Source organism: Magallana gigas, chromosome 7 (genome assembly GCF_963853765.1).
Source record: "Magallana gigas chromosome 7, xbMagGiga1.1, whole genome shotgun sequence".
NCBI classification, from domain to species: Eukaryota; Metazoa; Mollusca; class Bivalvia; order Ostreida; family Ostreidae; genus Magallana; species Magallana gigas.
In genome coordinates, this window is record NC_088859.1 from 2,686,247 (window position 1) to 2,714,126 (window position 27,880).

A 27,880-nucleotide genomic window follows, 5' to 3' on the forward strand; every position below is an offset into this window, starting at 1 on the left:
ATTTCGCAACTTAATTCTTTGACATATATCCTGTATTCAAAATAAAGTATGAGTTAATCAATGTTAAATAAGTATCTTATGTCTAAAATCGAGATATTCTCAAATTAAGATATCAAAAAGTTAGTTTATATTAATTAAAAAGGATCTATCAAGGTTTCCTTTCTAGTATAGAGATTTCATGTTAAGAAAAACCTTTCCACACAATCAAGCATAATTTACACTAATCGAATATTATAACATCAATTGAAACATATTTTAATTGTCTTCAACTTTGACATTTAGCTGTTCATGATTAAAGATTTAAAATTTTGATTATTATCAAAATCAAATCTCTCTGTTTTAACCATCCTTTCTCTCTATGTTACCTCATCGTTTTTTCCTTGAATATTATCGAGACTTTTATCTTCATCTATATCAGATCTTTTGTCCTTAAATATTTGGTGAGTGCTATCGAAATCTGTGCCTTCAGTGACATCAGTATCACTGACTATACATGCAGTTCCACCTTGTGGTTTCTCATTGCTATCAGGTTTATATTTATGATGTTCGAGTTGTTGATTCTCGAGTGTATAAGCTTCAGAATATTTTTCATTACTTTTATCAGTATTTGTCTTATTGGAAGTGCTAGCTCCTATATCATCGTATTTAAATTCATCTTGATGTATCCTTGTTGATTTATCTTCCTCTTTTTTATTTTCATCGTCTTCTGAGTTATCAAGGTTTTTCAAGTCAGAGTTACTGCACTGAGCTTGGTCTAGTTGTTCATCTATCATTTTAACTTCTATATGTTCTTGATATCTATAATTTCTAGAATGTTCTTTTTGTTTTTCTTCCTTCTTATTTTTTGTTAGTTCGTAATTATTGGTTTCGCTGTACTCGGGCTGATCTTCTTTTTCAGCCTGTTTCGGGTCAGGCTCGTGTTCTTTAAGATTCTCTTGCTGATAGTCTGGCAATTTTACTTCTGTTTCTTCACCTTCTTTCATGATACATGTATTCGCTTCAGATAATTTAACGTCATTGTCTTTAATTACCACACTTTTGTCAATAGCATCTTCTTTTTGGTCCAACGCACTGTCTCCATATACCTGGTGGTTTTTAATTAGGTTCTCATCTTCTTTGCATTCTTCGTTTTCAGAATCGTATTGCTTAGTGGCGAAGTTTTTGTTTTTTTCAAAGTCAAGTATACTGCATTCAGATTGGTCTAGTTGTTTATCTCTCATTTTAACTTCTTTATGACCATCGCATTTGCTTTTGAAGTCCTCGTGACTTTTGCCTGGTTTTTCATCTTCCTTTAATCTAGACTCCAAATTTCTAAAATGTTCCTCAATTTTGTTTTCGTTTTCGCTGTATTCGGGGCGGTCTTCTTTTCCATCCTCTTTCATTTCAGACCTCTCATCAAGTTTCTCTAGCTGATCTTCTGGTAATTTTACTTTAGCTTCTTTATCTGCTTTCATAGTACATGTAGTCGTTTCAGATATTTTAAGGTCTCTATCTTCGATCACCACACTCTTGTTGAAAGTAACGTTTTTATGGTCCGACACACTGTCTTCATATACCTCGTGGTTCCCACATTTGTTATCAGCTTCTTTGCTTTTGTCTATTTTAAAGTGACATAGCACTTTTGTAGAAGTGTCTTTCGTATCTAATTCATCCTGTGATTCTAAATCATACTTTGCCTCTTTTTTCTTAATTTCATTTTCTTTCTCTTTTGAGTTTGCAGTAAAGTTAGAATTACAGCATTCCGATTGGTCTAGTTCTACATTTATTATTTTGACTTCTTTATGATCCTGAATTCTGCTCTCAGAATCCTCGCAGTTTTTCTTTGGTTTTTCATCTTCCTTAAATCTAGACTCATAATTTCTAGAGTGTTCCTTTTGTTGTTCTTCTTTCATACCTTTTCTTAGTTCATAATCATTGTTGTTGCTGTACCCGGGACGTTCATCCACTTTCAGTCCAGACCTTTTTTCAAGTTCCTCCTGCTGATCTTCCTGTAATTTCACTTCTAATTCTTCAACCTTCTTAACAATAGTCCATTTCAATGATTTAATGGCATTATCTTCAATCAACACACTTTCTCTTTTAGCAAAGTCTTTATGGTCTGAGGCACTGTCTTCATATAGCTCGTCATTATCACATTTGCTCTCATATTCTTTGCTTTCGTCCTTTTTAGAACAATGTAGTAATTCAAAGGAAGTGTCTTCCTTATGTAAATTATCCTGTAATTCTAAATTGTGTTTTGTGTCTATTTTCATAATTTTTTCTTCTTTCTCTTTTAAGTTTTCAATTTTTGCAAAGTCAGAAATACTGCCTTTTGATTGGTTTAGTTGTACATCTATCATTTGTACTTCTTTATGATCTTGATTTCTGCTTTCGGAGCCCTCGTGATTTTCATCTGGTTTTTCATCTTCCTTAGATATAGACTCATAATATCTAGAATGTTTATACTGTTCGTCTTTCTTATCTTTTCTTAGTTTAAATTTATTGTTTTCGCTGTACTCAGGGTGTTTTTCTTTTTCATCCTCTTTAAGTTCAGACTTTTCTTCAAGTTCTTCCTTATTTTCAGGGAGTTTAATATTAGCTTCTTTAACTTTTTGAATGATATTTGCTTCATGTACTTTATCGTCACTGTCTTTAAATACAACATTCCCGTAAACGGCAATGTCTTTGTGGTCAGACGTACATTCTCCAAACATCCCGTGGTTTTTATGTGTTTTCTCATCTCTGCATAATTCGTTTTTATTAGAGTCAGATACTTTTGGGGTGGATGTATTTTCCTTATTATCATGTTTTTCCTCTATTTCCTTCACTTTATTTTTACTGTCTTTTGAGTTCTCAAGTTTTTCCAAGTCAGAATGATTGCATTTAGATTTGTCTATTTGTTCATCAATCATTTTGACTACTTTATGTTCATATCGTTTCCTTTCGGAATCCTTCGGATTTGTCCCCGTGCTTTTAGCTTCCATAAATTTAGATTCATAATTTCTAGAATTGTCTTCTTTTTGCTCTTTTTCTTTTTCAACCTTATTTAGTTCATAATCATTCTTTTCGCAGTACTCTGGGTGTTCTTCCTTTTCATTCTTTTTTATTTCAGACTTGTTTTCTTCAAGCTTTTTGGGCTCATTTTCTTGTAGTTTTACAACAGTGTCTTCAACCTGTTTCATAATTGTCACTTTTGATAATTTAACGTCATCGTCTATAACCACAACACTCTCTCTGATAGTAACGGCTTTAAGGTCCGAATCACTGTTTTCATGCATCTCGCGGTTTTTACCAATATTTTCATCTTGATTTCTGTCCTCATCATTAGACTTATCGAGCTCTTTAGTTGTGGTGACTTCCTTATTTGGTGTATGCTGTGATTCATGTTTTCCTTTGACATTTTTATTTTCTCCTTGATTATCCCCAATCAGCTCAGTTTTTTCTTTCAAGTTTTTTTCATCCTCCTCAAAGTTTTCTCCAGCCTCTTTTCTGATCGATTTCTCTAAGTTCAACTGAAATGTTGTTCTATTTTCTTTATTGTTAGTGTTTTGTGACCTTCAAATAAAAAAATATATATATATAAATAACAACAAAAACATTTGGGCAAAATACTTATGATCCATTTAAGAACATTTGTTTTTAAATGAAATATCTAAAAAAGCTATAATTTAAGGAGAAACACTGTTATATTTTATTCATACCATTTTTTAATACAGTCATGGACCCATTGCAAACATTCAATGTTTTCCGTGATTTTGAGAGCTTCGGTAAGTTTTGTAAGGGCATTGAGTCGATCTTTCTGTCTCTCCCGAGCGACAATAAACATCTATAACAAAAACAATTTTATCATATTCAATAAATACTTTGCTCTACATATAATTCTAATAATGGTTTAACATACAACGGCTACCTTAACATCTTCCTGAACAATGATATTGGATAAATACTTACATGCAAAACTTTGTACCGGTAATTTGGAAAATCTGTGTCTGCGAATATGTTTGAATTCTGGTCTTCAGATATTCCCAATAGCACACCAAGATTTTGAAATTCTGGATTTGCGAATTTTTCGACGAGAAGAACAAAAAATTTGTCAGACATAGGCTCAAAACAATCTACAAACATAAAAAGATACCACATGTACATACGAGAGAATGTATGTATTCCTCTAAAGTTTAACTATCTTTTAATTAAGCATATTATTATATAATCTCACTTGCCTTCTGTTCTTGATATATCTAATGTTCCGTTTAAAGCTTTTTCTGCCCATTTATAAAATCTGTCTTAATTCTCAAATTCGTTTTCTTTTAACCTTTGATGCAAAAAGAAATAAAACTTATCTATTTTTTAATTTACAATGTATTTATCAAATATTTGATTTATAAGGTACATGTAATTAAGACAATACTACCGATAAAGCCTATAAAATATACTTTTTTTTAAAACTAGATATTAATAAAAGCAAACTAATTATCAGACAAGTACTATACCAATGCCATATAATAATAAATCAATTTATAATAATGTTTTTTTGTGCACATATTTATAAAATTATACAAATGATTTAAGCTAAAATATAATTGTCTTTCAATAAAATTCACTAAAAAAAAAAACTTAATAATATTTAGACAAAAACAATATAATTGTCATCAATGTATAAAATTAAAATCATTTGTTTCTGAAAGCATCAAATTAGCAACGATGCTGTATATAAGAATGCCAACAAATATTTTAACAACGACGTCAACAGGTATTACTATTAACCTAACTGCTATATAAGTACCATCTATATAATAACAACTTTGAACAAATTGATTCTTATGTACTTGCACAGTGATGTGATGATGTCTGGGGGTTTTTTATTTGATGTATTTATGTGTGTAATCATGGCAAAGCAAAATTTGTGCAAAAATCTTGAAATTTTCTGGATAACTTAAATGGAACTAATCAATTATAATTAGAACTGATATACCTCAATGTAATTTCGTCTTTATACTTTCCGTGATATCATAACTACGACCTTACCATTCTTTGAGGTTCTGGTGGACTAAATCAGCAACGTCATTCCTTTCTACCCTGGACAGAGCTGTCACTAGATCCACGACTCCCATATCATCCAGGTGCTGGGAGTTCTTCCTCCACTCCAGCAATACCTAGAAGAATTGAACAAACTGTAGCTTTGGTTTATTATTATTTTGATATTTCTCATTAAATTAATCTGACGCAATGTAAGACAATACGAATAATGTTTATCTATCTTAGGGATAGAAAAACTTTTATAACTATAACAAAGGATTTTTTTTAATGAAAAAAATCACACCTTAAAACTTACTTTCATGATTTTATTTTTTGTAGAATTGTCTCCAGATGTTTCAGTTATCATTTCGTGTTCTTTGCGAAAAGGAATACCAAGCAGAACACAGAACGGAATCCATTCATTACCGAGTTTCGACGCTATCTTCTTTAGAAGCTTCTCCCAAATAAACCCTTTATTTAAATTACAATTTCTTAAATCTTATTTAAATGCATAAATTACTGATCGATTTAACCTAATTACTTCAGTTTGAGACTTTTAGATATACCTTTAAATGAGTCTTCACTTTTAAGAGGGGTAGTCCCAACTGACATCTCGGGTAACCATACCATAATTCTTGTTACTTCTTGTTCCTTTGGCATTTCCATTACATCTAAAGAACCAAACGCTGGTTTGTCTTGATTTGCGAAGGAAATAACAAATCTTTGGAAATTGTTTCGTTTTCGTTTTGAATGGAATTGAAGTTTTGTCGTTCCAAATTCCTTTTTGATATTTCCTGACAATTTTATGTTGTATTCCTGCCTATCGCGACTGTCAAAGTCACCCGTGCTTTCAGGAGACAATGCAATGAAATTGAATGATTTCCATTGGTTCAATCTATCTGTCACCCTTTCTGGAGTTGTACACTCGAGTACTATTTCGTAATAAAAATCAGCCTTTGGTTTTAAAACAGCAAAAAAGCAGACTACCTTGGCTTTCTTACACGCTTTCATAAAGATTTCATTTACTTGGGTTTTTAAGCTTGCCTCGATGGTTCCTTTTCTTTTCTCGGCCAACACAAGTCTAAGGGGAAAAAATGTATGAAAAGAAATTCTATGCATTGCTTTAAATAGTTTTGGTAAGCCACCATGTTACTTACGTAGAGAAATGGGACAAGTCAAATGACACTCTTCCTTTTTTTGTCTTCGGATTTTTGTCCAAAATCTCCCATATATTCTCGTCTATTATATCTTGGTCCGGATCAAAATGCATTGGAATGTCTGCTGCCAAAACACAAAGTTCTCCCTCGTTTTCAAACTTATGAGGTAATGGTGATTTGAAGGTAACGCCATTTTTCTGAAACTTGTTAGAGCCAAGACTGTGATGTAGTTCATAGAAGTTGCCAATTGATAGAATATTTTTGAAGTTTTCCGTCTTGTACACTGGCGTCGGAATGACCTAAAAGAGTCAATCGTCATTATCAGCAGAATATTTTAAGATTGCCTGAAACTATATTACAGGTTTAGTGAACTAAATAACTTTCACAAAATAACATTGATTCATAATGATAAATGTTAATGTTATAAAAAAATGTTTTAAGATTCAATTTTGATTTAAACAATTATAGTGAGTATTATCTCCTTTCCATTACCTCTACATTGACGATACCCGTCTTGAAAGTGTCTGGGGCGACTTCTATGCTGATGAACTTGTCTACCTCTGACACAAATTCCCCACCCCTTGGGTTGACTTTAAACCGCTCCACTTTCGGAATTGTTATTAGAATGAACGATTTAGTCTTTGTTATGTCCAAGCGTATTCTGATCTTCCAGCGTAGAACTCCTGAATGCTTGGACAACCAAAAACAGATAATTGCATTAACTCGCATTATATAAAACTATATTACCAATAGCTAGTGTAATAAAGATTGTTAGGTTTGGGTTTTTTTTACGAAAATATGTTCATAATGTTTTATATTTGACAAAAGTACCTCGTTATACTTAATTGGTCCTTCAGCTATTGCCGAGGGGTCCTCTATGTTACCTAGGTTGGATTTGATTTGAATTATTTCGTATGTGTCAGGATGGTCGTAGAGAGGAACTTCTAACTCCACTTCTCCATTAATATGCACAGTAGATGTTATATATTCAAACGCATCGCTGATCAAAATTTCCTTCCCGACGGGCTTTAGTGAGTCTGCGCAAAACTCAGGACGAACCCGTCTGCACAGAAAGCTTAGACTGTGCAATTTGAAGTTTTCAGGTGTGAATATCTTGAGTCCAATATCCTTGAGATGACTCGTCTTACCAGGATGAAGCTCGTCGTGTTCAATTTTAATATCTCTATAAAATAGGAAGCATAGTTTAACTCGTTATAAACTATTTTTTCAATAACGATTATCATTTCATATTGTTACGTTCAGAAAATTAACGTGACAATAGACTTTTGACTGTTTATGGGTAAAAAATAGATAAGTTAAAATGTTCCACCTTTCATCATGTATTGCATTCATCTATTATAGTTTAAAAATAAATATTTAATAGAATCAACAGAAACCACCCTAAAAATCAAGCTAATGTTTTACCGCTATTATGATAAGAGCTAAAAACAAATGCGTTCATAAACACGTGTATCAAAGGCAATGTAATTTGGCTAACCAACAAGAAGAACAAGCACTCACTTTTGGTCTATGGCTTCTTGCACCTTTCTGGACTGTCTTGCTAGTACCCTGAACTCTTTATTTCTATTAGTAGTGAAAGGAGACAGCCTTTTCTGTAAAGAAAAACCAACTACAGGAAGAACTGCGAACGCTAAAGCCCGTTTTTTTGTTTTGTCTTTTTTTTTTTTTGCTTACATTTTACATTCAAAAATATTTCGGAGTTTCTGTCAGATATTCAAAAACAAACTCATCTAGATAAAAATATTATCAATTCCTAATTGATTTATATTAAAAAAATTGTCGTCAAATAATTATCATTTTAACGAACGTTTTGCTAAAAAAAATTTGATGTTCCGTTAGTTTAAATTATGAGATGAGCTATTTTAACCCAAAACCCAAAGTTACCTTTATTTTTTGACCAAATCATTGCATTAATATCTTATGAAAATATACGTAAATGTTTACATTATTTTAAAAAAATAAATTTAACTAGATGCTGCAATAAGACAGTAATACCTGCACCATGTGTTTGCCCCTAAATAACACTGTTTTTTACCAGTTTAATTAAAAATGAAGGCTACATGCAAGCTCCGGTAATACAATTGAAATTTATAATTTTCCTAACTGAAAGATGAGATCCCTTCCCATATGATAATACACATCGTGACACGAGCAGCACTTTATGTGCAATTTGGGGTAGAAGTTTGCAGTGAATTTTCAGTTAATCAATAATCTTAACATTTTATGACATAGAAAGTATAATGGTCTATATAATTATTACAAACAAAATAAAAATTTTTAATTATACCCCCTCCCCGTGGCGGTTGCCGGTTTTAGATTTGCTTCTGTGTGCCTACATGAAGATCATCGTGTGCACAGATTTAGAGAAGGGGTGGGAGTGAGGGGTCCAGACCCCCCCCCCCCCCCCATGAAAATTCATTTATATCAATTGTAAAATTACCAAAAAATACACCTTGGACCCCAGTGCTCTTACAGACATGTAAACGATCTAACCCATTGCGCTTCAATGTTAGGTAACATTATTTGGGGGGTAAATATTTAATCAATATTTAATATACTTTATTGTTTATCTCAATAGAAAGTATACATGTACATCACAATATGCAGGTGTCCTGCACCACCTTAAAGCTGTTATTTACCTAATAAAATAGTGCAAGTGGATTTGAAGAATAGGTCATAAAAATACATTCATGTTACAAATGAATGATCTTTGTCTGAAGTTACGTACACAACACAGGTCTGCATGTCTCATTAGCGGGTACTAGTTTTACCCAGCTCTTCGATTAGATGGGTTCACGTGTGTTGCTAAAACGCGGAACGGAAAACGGAATGGAAAGCGGAACGGAAGGGAAACGGAAAATCTTATCTAAAGTTATTTACCTCATAGATTTGTTAATCAAGCTAAAACGATATACTTTATGTACCTTTTTAATTTTTTTTGAAAGATTAGCAATATTAGATTATTTATTCAAGAATATTTATTTCCTCAAAATTAACAGTACATGCATTGACCACTATATTCTGTCCCAAAATATCCTCGATTCACTTTTTGCTGTATATTTATTAATACCTCAGGGTTCAAGCGATTCTCTTTTAGAAGCATTAGGACTATAGTCCTAATATATAATCGGAAAATCAAACCAGGCAACGTCTAGAGCTCTCTATTCGGATCATATGTATATAGCTGCTTGAATAAACAACTGCTTAGTAATGCAAACGTAAGCAAAATTGCATTGCTAAAAATACTAGTTTCACAAATTACTAGTTTCAAAAATTACAGGGTATTTTAATGTTTACTGTATTTTAAAGCTGCTTGGTCCGATTTTATATCAAATTTTATGCACGCTTTTAAACGATGGCTATGCTTAGTATATGTATAATAATAGACATTGCAGTAGTTTTACCCGTCAATTATGCCAAATTTCAATGAAGAAAAATACGTACAAAATTTGCTAACAAAACAAACGACATTAAAAGGTACCGCGTTATTTCGCCTCATGTTAAATTTCACTCCTGACGACGAGACGGGTATGGTTGCATTACGAATTTGACACCGCTTTAAATAAAGGTCGAAATGATCAGACAAATTACAAATAAACATGTGTACGTTTGGTTTGCTAATATTTCAAGAGTCTGCTTTCTTTACAATCTATGCATAGCATGCGGGTTGAATAACCCCAATCATTCGGGGGACGAAACCAAGTGGTTTCCTTTTCTAAACATTCCCGTGATGCATTTTGGTTTGTTTTTTCGTTTGCCCAAAGAGAAATTATTTTTATTTACTTTAAATATTTCTAACTTTGAAAGGAGACTGATTCTGCTGGTGTAAATAGGAGAAAGTTCATAACTTTCTAGGATAAATGATTTGTATGGGGAAAAAAATTGATACTGTAATTACAAAAAAATCGGACCAAGCAGCTTTAATTTTTAACGTCGTCAGTCCTACGGGTTTTTTTCTTCCATCTCAATGATACTGTATCATCTGTATGATAAAAGATCGTCTAGAACACCGAAAATTCAATTTTGATGTAAGTATATACATGTACATCATATTTGAAATATAAAAATACTCAAAACACGCATAAAACGCTTTCACTAACTGCATACGTTACGCTGATATGCCAGCAATACCATATAAGAAAAATAAGAAAAAAGTTATTGCTAATTTGCTATTTTAATCATGTTAATGTTTCACAATTCGTATACATTTGATTTTTCCGTTTCGTACTCAACTAAAGCCGAATGAATACAATGCTATAATTGATAGACATTCATATGAATATTAATAAGATAACAACGTGTTGATAATCATTCATTAGATATAAATAAAAGATACAAAGTAAATCGTTTCTGGCCAGTCTATACCCTTTTTAAGCGATAAACGTGATGATATTTCCATTCCGTTCTGCTTTCCGTTCCGTTTTCCGTTCCGCGTTTTAGCAACACCCATACATACATGTCTGTGTTTTCCGTTTGCAGAAAAGGATTACTTAAGATCAGCTAAAGGAATTCATTATTGTGTTTTAATTGGATTATCATTATGATGTTGACCAATTTAGGTAAGCATAATACATGCAGTAGCAGTAGCGGATAATAATGAGATGCCAGCATAACGTCATATGTCTATGCATACATATATATAAGTTCTACTTTCACTTTCTAAATGTAAACTCCCTTTGATAGCATACTGTATCATCATCTTTTAATATTTAAATAAGCTTATCATCGTTACCTATCCTATCGCATTTGTAAAATTTCTGTCATTTTAGTTGCAAAAGTTATTTTTTTCATTTGTCAGACTGCATGCACTATTGAGTTGACCCCATATTGACCCTGTATAAACAATTTCTTATTAAATTTGTGTATTACATGTAAGTAGGTGTAGATACTTATCATTTTTATATGAGTTATAATAGGAAGGATGGAGTATTTATTTCTTAATGTATTATAATGCATCGAATACAATGTAGGTCATGACCTTATGGGACTGTTCTGACCCCACGAAACAGGATAATACAAAATATCTTCTAATGTCATTATGATGCATCAAATGGTGTAAAGTACATTAATGACCCCCAGGTGTTGTATTTAACCCCCCCCCCCCAGCCTTTATGAAATAGGAAATGATATGATACAATGTATATTTTTATTGTTAACTTCTGTGATCTGAGATCCTCATCCCTATACCATATAACCCCCTTGGAGACACCCTGACAACTTTAGAACTAGAGATAATAAATTAATGTATTTTATCTTATTCATATGTTATACAGTAGTGTTTGATCCATGTGGGTAATTCCTAGCCTAATGATCATGATGATATCACTGCTTTGTTTAGGAGACTTTACAATTGCCCCAAATAGGCGAATACACATGGAAGTGATGCATATAACATTTTGTTTATAAATCTTAAAAATTGAATTAAGCAATTTCCAAAATGTTAATGTGAATCACGAGAGAAAAAGCAATCAAGAAATGATTTAAAATTTGCTACTGTACACATGTAAGAATGTATTCAGAAGACTGAATCTTTATAACCAGGTTAGATTGGGTGGGTGGGGGGGGTGAATGTGGAGTATAAACATTTATAATTTGAATCATTTATTTTTATTAATTTTAACTTGTCAATGAATACTACTTATTGATCCCAAGGTAGAAATATGACCTCTGATCATATCTCAATAGATCATTTGTCAATTATGCAAGGTGTAATATATTTTTTTTAAGAATAACATTTTTTACCCGTTTATAAAAGTTTTTAGACACCCAAATTATATTTTGATTTTAATAGATCATTCGACAAGGGAGGGGGGGGGGACAGTTTATATTTGAGTTTGTTTGGGAGTGGGGGTTCCAAGTCATATATTTGACAATTTTTTAATGTAATTTAAAATAAGACTAAGCCATACTACAGTCATGAACATGTATAGTATAGAACAAAACACAAACTAATACATGTACATGTATACATTGTATATACATAGGAAGTATTACAAAACAGATGATTGATCTATATCTGGGTTCTTAAATTGAATCATATATCATGTACATATTATATTATTGTTTCTTTGTTCAAGGCATTTAAGATTGTATGTAGGTCATGATCCCAAGTGCTCTTCCTGAAATTATTAAATATCATAAAAACCATTGATATCCCCACCTTAATCCAAAGATAATATTCCTCCTTAGGTCATGCAGGCGCATCAGATCATTATGGCATGTAAGTCATGACCCTAAGGGGTCATTCTGACCCCCTTAGAATCAGAAATTGTCAATTATCTTTAAATTATTGATGTTTGATGATCCTATCTCTATTTAATCTTTATTATTAAGTCTCCCGAATGAAATTTGGAGACTTATTGTTTTTGTACGGTTCTTAATACATGTATTATTATTCTTCATCTTCTTTTTCTTCTTTCCTGCTCTGAACTTGTTTCTCAGAGATGGCTGAACAAAATTGTACAAAACTCTAGAATATGATAGGCCTGCATATGTAGTTGTGCACACTGGTTTGATTTTTCTCATTTTGGGTTAGACAACCACTTTTCGGGGGGGGGGGGGGGGAGAGGGGGTGTCAAAAGGCTGTGGGGTCTAACATTAAACCTTGTAGGAAGAATCGTAGACTCTATTGTAAATGGTAACTTGAAAACGGACAAAGATAATAATATAGGGTTTATTAGATCTGACCCCTGGGGTCATCCCCACCCCCTAGGAATTTGAAATTACCATGTATCTCAGAAACTGTTATAATCATGACCCCTAAACCATATATATTCATGTTTCCGATGTCAAGGGGCATCAAATGTTATGTAGGTCATGGGCCCTGTGGGTGGTCCTGACCCCCTCAAACAGCAAGTCCCTTAATATCTTCAAAACAGTTGAGATCCCCACCCTTAAACCATATATATTCTTGTTCCTTGTGTCAAGGGGCATCAAACGGTATGTAGGTCATGGGCCCGGGGGTAGTCATGACCCCCCTTGAACAGGAAGTGCACGAATATCTCGAAAACGGTTGAGATCCCCACCCCTTAACCATATATATTCTTGATTCTTAAAGGGCATCAAAAAGTATGTACCGGTAGGTAATGGGCCTCAGGGTAAAATTTGATTTTTCAAAACCGTAATGCACATCTATGGAACAGTTCCTATCATATCCCAAGATGTGATGTGTCTATCCATTAAATCATAAAAGGAGTTCTAAGATCTATGTTTTTTTTTAAGTGATAAACGTCAATTTTCTGCTACTTTTTGACTCCCTGGATGAAATTCAAATTTTTAAAACCTTACTGCACATCTATAGAACAGTCCCTATCATATCCCAAGATATGATTGTCTATCCATTAAATCATAAGAGGAGCTCTTGGATCAATATTTTTTTTTAGTGATAAACGTCAATTTTCTGCTACTATTTGACTCCCTGGATGAAATTTAAATTTTTAAAACCTTATAGCACATCTATAGGACAGCCCCAATTATATTCCAAGAGATGATGACGTAGCTACTCCAAAAGTTGTAAGAGGAGTTCTGGGAACCATATTTTTTTTGCAAAAAAACGTCATTTTTTGTTGCCCACTGATCCCCTTAAAAAAAAAAAAATTCTGGAAACTGATCACGCCTCAATATGACACCCCCAATCATATTCTAGAAGATCATTTGGCTACTGCCAAAAAAAAAGACGTGAAACCAGTTTTTTTGTAAAAAAAAAAAAAACCGTCATTTTTTAGCCATTAAATGACCCCCAGGACAAAATTGAAAATTCTGAAACCTTATTGCGCATCTATAGGATACCCTAAAACATATTCCAAAAGATGATTTGTCTACTGTTGAAAATGTAGGAGGAGTTCGAGGAAGAAGGTTTTTTGTGAAAAAACGTCATTTTTTACCAATTATTTGACCCCCAGGACTAACAGAGAATTTTTGAAACCTTTTTACAAAACAACATGATACCCCAAATCAAACTCCAAGAGTTCAGTTTGCTGGTTTATAAGATGTAAGAGCAGTTTGAGAAAGTAAAACGTGACAGACGGACGGACGGACGGACGGACAGACGGACGGAACAGGGTAACAACAATATACCCGAACTTTCTTTAAAAAGTGCGGGTATAATTAGACAACTATCAAAAAATGATTTTGGTTTGGCGGGAAGACAATGCTTTCATTTGCAGTTCTTACCTGTAAGTTATTTAAACTGGTTTCGTTGTTATTCTACATAACATATAAATTATTAACCTTATTTTTAAAGTCCACATTTGCACCACAGAAGAAAAGGATTTCTGCTGTTGCCAGATTTTTGCGATACGCTGCATAGTGAAGAGGAGTACATCCTTCCTACGGAAGATACATATGAAAGAAAAAATAAAAAATATATGTAACAAGAACCAGGAGTCTATTATAAGTAAATAAATCTATTAATAAACAGCAACATCAAAACAATGATGTTTGTTTTACATTCGTTATTACATTATTACGACAACATATAACAATTGTCTTCTTAAATCTTTATCTGATAATATATCTGAGGCTAGCAGCTATGTATATTCCGATTGCTCGTCATCTTGTTGCATTAGAAATTTAAAGGTATAACAGCAACATACAACTTCCGTTATTCTGTTTATATCTTAATGAAATATGTTGTTACGAAATACTAACCACATCCGGGACATCCAGAGGAGACTTGTAGGCCAATAATAACTTGACGGTCTCCGTGTCACCCGCTTCGGCCGTATAGTGCAGGGCCGTCAGTCCCAGCTGTGTTAATCATAATTAATTAAGGATGCTAGATGGTCAAACAATTTCGTTTTTTGGATTTTTAATATGGTTGACGGTTTTATTGTAATTTTTTCATCTATCTTAAAAATTTACATATAATAGTTTTTACCTCAATTGACAATAAAGGGTTCACTGTAGTATTAATGTTTATTTTACTTTCTTCGAAAGTTAGATAACACTGTAAACATGGCAATAAACTAATTGTATACACCTTGTGTTACATATCAGGAAACTGAAAACATTTAAGAAGTGTTGATTAGGATAATGGTCATGAATCTCACCAAATTCTTGGCCGAAATGTCTGCTCCGTGTTGCAGCAATAACTTCTGGACTACGTGGTTTCTGCAGTTTGCTGCTTTGATCAAAGGTGTTGAACCGTCATCCTACAGAAACATACAGGAATGCAAAAAGCCAATAAGAGTAGTCTGTTACAAAGCAAGTATATTATACATACATGTAGAGCACTTGGAATGTAATTAAGCGTTTTTATTTTACACATAAAGCTATTACAAATCTTCTATCAATTCTTAAAAGCTGAAGCGTAAGCGAAATAACATTAAATTTAATCGACTACATCAATTAATGGGTTTTTACGACACAGATATCTACCAGAGCTTAATAATTCAACCTCAATTGTGATTGGAAAAGGTACTCACCCGTGCTTTACAGTTGACACTTACGCCTTGTGAAATCAAAGTCTCTACCATTTTGGTGTGGCCCTTTTCCACCGCCGTCAGGAGTTGTCTCTCCTTCTGTGGCATCTCGCGAGGAGGAATTCTGTGTTTTACCCGATACATAGGCAAATTAATACTTAATACTTTTTCTTCTATTCTGTTTTATTTCTACGGTATACATGGTCAAATGGTTTCTACCAAACTTGTTGCAAACTAGTGAAAATATCTCTCTCTATCGCTTCAACGGTTGTAGTCTTTGATAAAATTAAGAAAATCAATATTTTTCTAATTGAGTACGTGATTAATGTACTCCCTTTTGACAGATTCTTTTACAGTTTGATTGCAGTGTAAAGACATACCTCTGTGCATACTTACATAGTCCAGATTTCCTTATCTGGGATCTGTTAAACATTTAAAAACGACTATTAATTGGTCTGGGTCCCTAATCGTTTATGTTAATGCGTTGATGCCTTTATGCTTTAACTATGAAATAAATATTGAAAATCACACATTTTTTGTAAGAAAAAACATAAAAAAATTCAGACCCTTATTGATAAACAAGGTGATATACTAGCAAATGATTGCCCTTCAATCCAAACTATATTTCTGTATGAATTGGGTTATCCTCATTTTATTCCTACGAATAGATTGATTTAGTTTACGATTTTTAAATAAAATCACAAATAAGATAATTGTATTCCTTTGTCCTGAAAAATGCTGAATTCCACCGAAAATAGTTATATTGCCCTCCCGGTAACAGTTATATTTCATAGGAAATATTTTCATTGCCAAACTGAATTGTTTTATCACGCTCACGTGCAATTGTTTCACTGATCACTTACGTCTGGTTTGAAAATTGAAGAGCAAGTTGCTAAACAAACGTACAAAGTTCTTCAAAAAATCAAAATGTCAGGAGAATATCCGCGATTCAACGGAATTTTTAATTGTTTGACTGATGAGAAAAATAATTTTTATTGAAAACTTTTTTAACAAATCATTTTACATTGATTTGTAAGATATGATTTGTCAATGAATTACACTTAAAGCTTGGTTATGAAAAGTGGGTTTTTCCTGCCTTCGGCGTCGGGTGACAAAACAATATTCCCTGTCGACCTTGAAGCAATGTAATATATGTTTGATATTTTTATATGAATTTTATCGACAGATTTAAAATCAAAATAAATAGTATTTTGTCTAAAATTAAATAAATGTAGATGTAATTTACTATTTCATTAAAAAATGGGTATCCATTTGCACGGGCAGGCCTTAAGAACAAAATCTGAGAATAATTTGTCAACAAAATATTTTTGATATTTTTAAAACACAATAAGGCATTGGCAGTCAAAACGTTATTGGCAGTCGGTTCTTTTGAGAGTTGTTCTTTTTATAAAAAATCTTACTTAAATAATGTTTAAGTTAGTCAAACCTTGATAACTGAAATAAAATGTCTTTCTTCAGGATTTCAAAATAAAAGTAACATAGTGACATAGTGAACCAAAATTTAGACCTACAATCGATTACTACTGTTCCATTGATATAAAAAGTTAGTCGGTTAGCAATTAGCTAATACGCCAACAGTTGATAACATAACCGTAACGAAGTCCGCAAATATTCTTACAAACTAATATCAGTTACCTGAATCAAAGACGCTATACCTGACTTAATAATAAGCTCTTAATAATAATAAATACAGTTTATTTCAGTATCATATCCGACTACCACGTTGTTAGTGTTTGATTTCTATTGTTCTGCTTGCTACACATCTTCTATATAACACGTCCCCGGGGTGTACTATTTACACTTCAGGTATTTCATTCATCGGAACAGGTTGCATATGACGCAAAACACATCGCAGTTTATAAAAAAGAGGAAACTGTTCCAACCCAGTTAATGAGTATAAATTCTGTAACTTTTTCATGTGGCTTTTTTTACAGTTTCAAGCGATCTCACATTAAAACCGGTTTTAACGAATCTTGCTGCAGAATGAATAGTAGCAAAAGCCATCGTTTGTATTTTTCTTCTGTTTTCAATTCAATCGGTTCAGATTTCTACTTTCTATATATGTTTAATCCATTAAATTCAGCTCAATAGCTCTACATCAGCAGATGGCGCATCAATTTTAAATATTGTTGCTGTTATTGTATTGTATTCATACGTGCCGCTTCTATTACATTATTTACATTTTTGTTCATATTTAATGATTGGAAAATGTTTTATTAAATGATAATAAATGAATTTAAAGATAGTTCAATTGATCGAGGTATCAAAGGATAAATTGACCGAAAACATTTTCATCAATTACTGATGATGGGGTGTTAAGCTCCATGAGAAGAGACTGTTGATAACTGTGTTTATATTGTATTGTAACTGGTCAGACAATCATATCATAAAGGTCCATTACTGATATTTTCTTAGGAACAGCAACTGTGCAATATACTAAAAATCCAATTTAACCAGATTTTTAATGCAATGCATTCATTGTTATGGAACAGTATACCATTGGGTTTTTTTAATAAATACATGACAAAATCAGTGCAAAAAGAATCCTTTGATCTCTAAATTTTATAGAAATAAATGGGCCGGATTGGCTTGGCATGATGGCAGTGAACTGCCTAATTTTTATATATAATGAAATTCGGTTTTATCAGAATTGTTTCCAAAATTTATATTGCTAGATGAAAAATGACAATTACAAACTGTCAACCATCTCAAAAATCCATAAAAAGAAATACAAATTTAAAGCAGAACAACCCGACCTCTAGAAAAATAGAGGTAGGACCTTGTGCCTAGGAGGAGTAAGCATCCCCTGTTGAACGGCTGTACCCTCCATGCTCTTTTTCCACAATGGGGCATGTTATGATCGAGGTATATGTCAAAATTGGAAAAATGTCATTTAAGGAAAAAAACGGAACGTTGATGATTTGGTTTTAATTAAAATTACGTATTAGTATTGTTGATATTAAAATCACATATACATATTTTAAAGTAACATAAGTATCATATTTTTAGCTCGAGATCTTCTCAAATTTAGATAAATACAATTTATAAAGTCAATTTATATAATATTCACTAAAATCTATAAACGTTTCTTTTCGATTCTAGTATAGAGTATTTTCCCGATAAAATAAAAACTTTGCACATGAAAGATTTGTTAAAAATAAATAACACCACACCATCTTTATTGTTTACAGGTATCTTAAATTGTAACATGTGTAACACTCTATACTGTCATCAGCTTTGATTTGGTTCATTTACGTTGATTGCTATTCGAAGTAAATCATTTTGTTTTCACTATCTTTTGTTTCTTTGCTATTTCTTTTTACAAGAGACTTGTCAAAATGTCGTTTAATAATTTACGTTGTTATCCTTGTCAAAGAAATCGTTTCCTCCCCTTTCTCTAAATATCCATCGTTGTCTTTTGATTTCTTTTCATCGGCAATGGCAAGCTCTTTTACAACCAGTTGACCATCTGTCGATTTTTCTTGCTGTTCCTCGGTGCTAAAGACTTCAATATGACTGTCTCTCTCCCCAGTTTTCTCTTGAGTTTTATCGACGTGTTCATCTTCATCTAAATCAGATTCTTTGTCTTTAAAAGTTTTGTGATTGTAATCAGAATTTTCCCTTTCAGTAATAACTGTGTCACTGTCCATATCTTCCCTTTGTAATTGTTCATGGTGTTCAGTATTATATCTATGATGTTTGTTCTGATCATTCACAATTGTATTATCTTCGGGATAATCGGCATTATTGTCATTAGAATTTGAAGCATTAGAAATACTTTCTTCTGTATCGTCGTCTTTTAACTCATCTTTATTCATCCTCGAGGGTTCGCCTTCCTCAGCTTCATTAAACCTGTCTTTAGATTTTTTAGGATTCTTTAAGTCATAATTATTGTCGTTAGACTGGTTAAGTTGCTCATCTATCATCTTAACATCTTCATGTTCTTGATTTTTTATTTCGGAATCCTCGCCATTTTTCTCCAATGTTCCATCTTCCGTTAATCTAGATTTAATATTTTTAGATTTTTCTTCTTGTTCTTCTTCGTTTCTGTCTTTTCTTAGTTCATAATCATTTTTTTCGCTGAACCTAACGTGTGCTTGGTTTTCATCCTCTTTGAGTTCAGACTTTTCTTCCTCTTGAGTTTCTGACTCAGGTTTTGATTCTGTTTTCTTATTTCCCCCCTTGTGATCCCCAATCAGCTCCGTTTCTTCTCCCAAGTCACTCTCCTCATCTTCCTCAATGCTTTCCCCAGCCTCTTTCCGGATTAATTTCTCCAAGTCCAGATGATATTTCGTTTTCTTCTTTTTATCTTTAGTTTTTTCTAACCTTTAAACAATAGAAAAAATATGAAAACGAAATGCTTTGCTATATTACTTTTCTTTCAATTTAGAGCATTGCTTATTTAACAAAATATTAAAATAGTGTATATCAAAGAAGCTTTGTTATGTTAAGTTCATACCACTTTATCTTACAGTCCTGGACCCATTGCAAGCAATCAAAGTTCTTTGTAATTTTGAGAGCGTCAGTGAGATCTATGAGGGCATTGACGCGATCTTTCTGTCTCTCCCGAGCAACAATGAGCATCTAAACGAAGAATCATTTTATCAAAGTCAATGAATACTATGTTTTACATATAATTCTAATCATTTTTGAAAATCAAATTGTAAGATAAAAATCTTCATAATTCATGAAAAATGGATAAATCGCTTACATGCAAAACTTTGTACTGGTAATTTGGAAATGTTGTATCCGCGAAGATGTTTGAATTCTGGTTTTCAGGTATTCCCAATAACACACCAAGATTTTGGAAATCTGGATTTGCAAATTTTTCGACGAGAAGGACAAAAAATTCGTCAGACATAGGCTCAAGATAATCTGCAAATACAAAAAGATAACACATATTCATCCTAGTTAATTTACAGTGGATATAATCCATTTAAGATTAACTTTTTAAATTGAGCATTGTATGATCTCACTTGCCTTCTTTTCTTGATATATCTAATGTTCCCTTTATAGCATTCTCTGCCCATTTATAAAATCTGTCTTCTTTTTCAACTTTTTCCTTTAACCTTTAATGCAAAAAGAAAGAAAAGTTCAATAAAAGATATGATACGCATAATCAATATAAAAATGGATAAAAACTAATAAAATTGTCCGTCTCAAACAAAATGCAATAAATAGTTAACAAGTATACGAATACAAATGCAATTTAATATCAAATAAATAAAATTATTTCTCTAAGCAAATATTTTAATAATCATCATGTATATAAGATTACAAGCTTTTTTAAAAACAACAAATTAAGGTAATATGTATGATTAAAAAAATGATATGCATAAGTTAATAATGGTCAGCATCAAGAATTGTCTTTATGAATTATTATAATTCCTCAGGTCAATCATGCTATCATTTAGTAAGTCGCGTTCTTTTGAATTCGGTGATTTATTCCTTTCCAAAACACAAATGAATAAATTAACTTATTCTAGGGGAAACTCTTCTGTTTGCATCTAAAATTAACATCAAGTTTTTCACTGCGTAGAAAACAAAGAAGTGTATAGCGGAATATGTTCAAAAATAGTTAAGTTTTCAAGGTGTGTCCTATGAACCTACCTGTAAGGTACCGAATGCGATAACAATGACCATTATAACCGATGTATTCTAGTGTCGATGCACCTCAGTGTTAAAATGATGTACGACCTTACCATTCCCTGAGGTCCTGGTGGACTAAATCAGCAACGTCATTCCTTTCTACCCTGGACAGAGCTGTCACTAGATCCACAACTCCCATATCATCCAGGTGCTGAGAGTTCTTCCTCCACTCAAGCAATACCTACGAGAAGTAATTGAACAAACACACTTGAGCTGTTACCCTTGAATTGTTATGCTCAGATATTTTAAAGAGAATACGTCTGACAGTGTCACGTTGAATACATTATGCTTATTTAGCTCATGTTAGAAAACTGTAAACTGTACAATTGCTTGTATTTAATTTCGGAATGACAACGCAATTCAATTAAACTTACTTTCACGATTTTATTTTCTGTAGAATTGTCTTTAAATGTTTTAGTCCTTATTTCATCTACTTTGCGGAAAGGAATTCCAAGCAAGACACAAAAACGAGTCCATTCTGGGCCCAAATTTGTCGCTATCTTCTTTAGAAGTTTCTCTCGAGTAAAACCTTAGAATGGATATTCACATTTTTATAATTTTTTTAATGCCAAAGATCATAAAATGATTCACATATTTATCTGTTTTTACTGATGTAAGACATGTTATACCTATAAATGAATCCTCTTTTTTAGGAGTGGGGTTTTTTGCTGTTATATTGGACAACCACAGCATGATACTGGTTAATTTTTCTTCCTCTGGCATTTCGATCACATCCAATGAGCCGTTTGCTGGTTCGTCTTTATTTGCAATGCAAATGCAAAGTGTCTGAAAACTGTTTTTTCGCTTTGAATGAAATTGAAGTTTTGTTGTTCCAAATTGCATTTTAATGTTTCCCGAAAATATTATATTGTACTCCTGTTTTTCGTAACTGTCAAAGTCACCCGTACATTTTGGAGACAAAGCAATGTAATTGTCAGACTTCCATTGGTTCAATCGGTCATTTACCTTTTGTGGAACTGTACATTCTAAAGCAATTTCATAAATGTTACCAGGCATTGGTTTTAGAACTGCAAAGAAGCAGATTACTTTTGCTCTCTTATACGCCTTAGTATGAATTTTATTCACTTGAGATTTAAAGCTTGCGTCGGTGGTTCCTTTTCTCTTCTCGGCCAAAACATGTCTAAAGAAAAATCAAATGTATAAGAAGAACTATCTGCAATGCTTTAAATAATTTGAGTATATCAACGTGATACCTACGTAGAAAAATGGGACAGGTCACATGACACTCTTCCTTTTTTCTTCTTCGGATCTCTGTCCAAAATTTCCCATATATTCTCGTTTAATTTATCTACGTCTGGATCGAAATCCAATGGAATATCTGCTGCCAAGACACAAAGTTCTCCCTCGCTTTCAAACTCATGTGGTAAAGGTGATGTAAATGTGACGCCATTCTTTTGAAACTGGTCACAGCCAAGACTGTGGTGTAGATCATAAAAGTGACCAATTGATAGAATATTTTTGAAGTTTTCTGACTTATACACTGGTGTCGGAATCACCTTAAAAAGAAATCACATCAACAGTAACAGAAAGATGCACGATCAACTGTAACAATATAACAGGTTGAATAAACACCGTACTTGTATTAATTTTTAGCCATCATGATACAAGTCTTTTTTCTCCTGCATTTTGCATTGTATTACCTCCATATTGACAGTCCCCATCTGGAATGTGTCCGGGGCAACTTTTATATTGATGAACTTGTCTACCTCTGACACAAATTCCCCACCCCTCGATGTGACTTCAAACCGCTCCACTTTTGGAATTGTAATTAAGATGAAGGATTTGATCTTTGTTATGTCCAAGCGTATCCTCAGCTTCCAACGTAGAACTCCTGAATGCTGCAACAATCAACCATAGATATTTACATTATGTCGCATCGTATTAAATAATGTTATAAATAACAATTCTTTGAATTAAAGATTATGGATTTAGTTTTTTTCCTATGGAAATAAGTTTATATATTTTTCATATTTTACAACATTACCTCATTATACGTAGTTGGTCCCTCAACTATTGCCGAGGGGTCCTCTATGTTACCTACGTTGGATTTAATCTGAATGATCTCGTATGGGTCAGGATGGTCGTAAAGAGGAACTTCAAGGTCCACTTCTCCATTAACATGCACAGTAGATGTTATATATTCAAACGCATCGCTGATCAGAATTTCCTTCCCGACGGGCTTGAGAGAGTCTGCGCATAACTCAGGACGAACCCGTCTGCACAGAAAGCTTAGACTGTGCAATTTGAAGTTATCAGGTGTGAATATCTTGAGTCCAATATCCTTGAGATGGCTCGTCTTACCAGGATGAAGCTCGTCGTGTTCGATAATGATATCTCTAAGAATGAAAATGGTGGTAAAGATTCATGTAGTAATTTACTATGAATTTTTATTTTTAACATTTATGGGAGATACTTGATTGCTGGGAGATTACAAACATTACAAACTAAAAAGGGTTTAATTTTTCATCATGTATTGCATACTAGTTGATTATGACTAGAGTGCACAGTTTCATTGAAATTTACCTTCTTAGTAAACTATTCCAAATCAAACATACAAATTTCTCTTAAGGGATGTAGAGAAAAATTTATTACATAAAAAGAACCGTGTGAATACAAACATTGTTTCAAAATTATCAAAGTTGACTAAAAAGTTTTTATATAACTAATACACACGCGCATGTATATCACAAGTCAAACGTCTTATAGTTTGAAATGTTATTGTTCAATTTATAAACGCTTAATATCAAATGCATTATCATTCGTTTAACCAACAAGAAGAATATCGATGCACTCACCTGCGTTCTATGGCTTCTCGTACCTTTCTGGACTGTCTTGCCAGTTCCCTGAAGTCTTCATTTCTATTAGTAGCGAAAGGAGACAGTCTTTTCTGCAAAGAATCGACCATAGAAATGAATTATCTTTATGATCATGCAGCTTTTTTTGTCGCATTTCTACCAAGCATTTAAATTATTTACCTTATTTTTTAAATCTGCGTTTGCACCACAGAAGATAAGGATTTCCGCTGTTGCCAGATTTTTGCGATACGCTGCATAGTGAAGAGGAGTACACCCCTCCTAATCAACATACATATGAAAGAAACAGAAAATCAAATATTTACCAAAAAGCAGATATCTGTATATAAACCACAAAAATAAAAATGTTTCCTGACATTTGACATCACATTTCGTTATGACGTATATACTCAATTGTATTCCTGAAAGTTAAAATGTAATTAACGACAAATATGAGGCTATCAGCAGTGTGTTTGCTCATAATTTTTGGACCGCATAGCGAAACTAAAAACTAGTAGCCATAAACTATTACTGTATTTTTTTTTATTTAAATGGATTATGTTGTTGTGTTATAAGATCTATTGACCATGTTAAATTGCATGTTGTTGGGTTATTTTTATTGTTTTAGACAGATCTGAAATATCTTCCATGCTGAGATCACTTCCTTAACTAGTAATACAAGTATTTAATGCAGCTGTAAGACAACACTGACCACATCCGGGACATCCAGGGAAGACTTGTAGGCCAATAATAACTTGAGGGTCTCTGTGTCACCCGCTTCCGCCGTATAGTGCAGGGCCGTCAGTCCCAGCTGTGTTAATTAAAAGGAATTTTATTCCAGTATTACGTTTCTAAAAGTCAACAACTTTATAACCAAAATTATAAATAGTCAAACACTGATTGAATAATAAAAGAAAATTACCTTCTTTTTTTTTTTTACATGTATACAATAAATGTTTATTTAATTAATCTGAATGACAATTCATTCATGGGTTTTTTTTCTAATTGTAATAGTGTCAAGCATTATTTTTACTTTCATTATATATTATTCATTCATTAAGCATATATACAAAAAAAATTAGGTTAAGGGGCTGTTACTTTACGACACCCCCTCCAAAAAAAATTAATAACCCTTCAACAATTGTGCAAGCACTGGCAAATGTTGAACGCAAGGAGATTTTTTAAATACACTAGTAGTACATGTACATGTCTCAATTGCTACAATATTAAACAAAGTACAAATGACATATATGCATTTATCGAATGTAAAAATAAAAAACTATAATCTGCATGCTTAAAACAATACTTATATAAACCAAAGTTATCATTAAAAATAGTCATTCTAAGCAACAGTGTATATAAATATTTATGAATCATTAAGTTTGTTAAAAACAATTGCTCAATATTTTAACTGCAGTGTGGCAACGCACTTTGAAAAAATTACGCACTTTGAAAATTGTTTTCAAAGTGCGATGAATTTGGGACCAAATCAACGCACTTTGAAAAAAGTTTTTAAAGTGCGTTGAATTTTGGAACAAGTTGACACACTTTGAAAATTTTTTTAAAAGTGCGTAATTTTTCAAAGTGCGTTGTAACACTGCAGACACAAGTATCGTCGTTGAACAATATTCACAAAAATACTGTTATAGCTATTTATGAGCAATATATACAAAAAAAAAATTTTAATTAACAAAATATACTTAATACTGGGTGTTTGCAGACTTGTATTTAACCAATTGTTCATTATTTTATAAGCACGTATATATAAATGTTAAGTTAAGATAAACGTTATGTATTTGACTTAAGCATTATATTGGAATTGGTTCTTATAGCTACTGTTATAGCCTTGTTATTTCACTGAGAAATATTGTCTACCTTCATTTGCATTGTATACTCTTTAAAACTCTAAACCAAAATTTAACACATTTCTTTACATACTTTGTTTTGAATTGGTAAACACCAAAATGCATTGGTAGGTTTAAACCCAAAAACTAAATAGGGTATATCAACTTTATTACTATAACGCTATACAATTGCTGATGATAATTACAAGGGGACTCCTAAAATGTACACATAATCGGCAGTCAACCCTTCTGTTTATCCTAAAGTGTTCGATCTATTCGATACGTATATTGACTGTATTTGACGGACAAATCATATATATCATATATGAAAATTTACAAATATGAACCATACAACTTGTGTTAAAATTAGCATACTATACTGCATTTAACATCATCCGAATGTAAGAAGATTCTTACCGAATTTTTTGCCGAAATGTCTGCTCCATGTTGCAATAGTAACTTTTGGACCACGTGGTTTCTACATTTTGCTGCTTTGATCAATGGTGTCGAACCGTCATCCTATATATATATATATATATATATATATATATATATATATATATATATATAAAACTTAAATAAATGAAAACACAAAGATCGAGTAAAACATAAGCGCTTTCATTTTCTTCAGATGTTTTACAATACAGTATTGTAAAACATCTGAAGAAAATGAAAGCGCTTATGTTTTACTCGATCTTTGTGTTTTCATTTATTTAAGTTTTATATATATTTCACCGACCACTGAGGTTTTTCTTGGATTTATCTATATATATATATATATATATATATATATATATATATATATATATATATATATATATATAGGAATGTAAAATACTACTCTATCTCCATCAAAATGGTGGTTAAACACAACTATTTTTCTATGACAATAAGATCTATCAGAGCTAAATGACTTAATTTTAAATTGTGATTAAAAAAGGTACCCACCCGTGCTTTACAGTTGACACATACGCCCTGTGAAATCAGAGTTTCTATCATTTTGGTTTGGGCCTTCTCCACTGCCACCAGAAGTTGTCTTTCCTTTAGTGACATCTCGTGGGGAGGAATTCTGTGTTTTACCCGATATATAGACAAATTAGAAGACATGATTAATAAAAACAAAAGTTTTGAAAAATAATGTCACCTTTTCCTTCCATTCTGTTATACTTCTGCAATCTAAATGCTTAATCATTGGTCATTGCAATCTTGCTGCTTAACTAATAAAGTAGATCTTATCATCGCTATAACAGCTAGAGTCTTTCATTGAATTTTATCAAATACACGTTGTCCAAATTAAGTAAGTGATAAATGGGGTCCTTTTTTATAGATTATGTTACAATTTGATTGAAGTGTAGAGACATACCTATGTGCATACTTACATAGTGCAGATTTTCTTATCCGGGATTTGTTAAACAGCTAGAAACGATCATTAATTGGTCTGTGCCTGTTGTCGTAAACTCTTCGGTATCCGTTATCTGAATGAATTATTGGTATCGATTTTTTGCACTTCAAGTATCAACCGTAAATCAAATAAGAAAAACACATTTAAATGGTCTTAGAATAAATGTGTAAGTCTGTTATTACTTACATCATGAATAGATCTGCCTCGTCTAAAATGTTCCGACTTCTAGTTGGATTCATCTTTCCACTTTAGCTGTGTCCCGTCACATTTGATCGGAAAACAGAAATCTGTCCGTTGGCATTTTTTTGTTTCGTAGAAGAAAACATCAACACTTCAAGGCCCGTATCGATAAACCAGCTAAAATAGAAGCATATAATTGCTTCGAAACACAACTTAATGCCTGTTCAACACTGAAGGGATCGTACAAGTCGAGCTGAACTTTAAAATTGTTCGATATTTGAATGATCACTGTATACATGAGATGTCTACTGTAAATAGGACATAAAGTGTCTGTTGGTTCCTGCTCGTCTATTTAAATGTCCCAAATGACAGCAAA

The 27,880-nt window shown here is 32.5% G+C and overlaps 1 protein-coding gene and 1 pseudogene across 1 annotated transcript; both read right to left on the minus strand.

The window, feature by feature from the left end:
* Nucleotides 1-356: 356 nt before the first annotated feature.
* Nucleotides 357-27,819, minus strand: LOC105349038 (interaptin). Its single transcript, XM_066067722.1, has 17 exons — nt 27,511-27,819; nt 27,302-27,397; nt 26,871-26,991; nt 26,340-26,441; nt 24,791-24,889; nt 24,262-24,360; nt 24,082-24,173; nt 23,271-23,622; nt 22,927-23,124; nt 22,484-22,782; nt 21,895-22,406; nt 21,640-21,794; nt 21,319-21,446; nt 20,597-20,685; nt 20,328-20,491; nt 3,681-3,805; nt 357-3,534 (listed from the first exon to the last, which is right to left on the minus strand). Exons 3-17 carry the CDS (start codon nt 26,973-26,975, stop codon nt 357-359), a joined length of 5,697 nt encoding a protein of 1,898 aa, XP_065923794.1. The 5' UTR covers nt 26,976-26,991; nt 27,302-27,397; nt 27,511-27,819.
* On the minus strand, nt 4,192-20,200 carry LOC105349122 (uncharacterized; annotated as a pseudogene).
* Nucleotides 27,820-27,880: the final 61 nt, after the last annotated feature.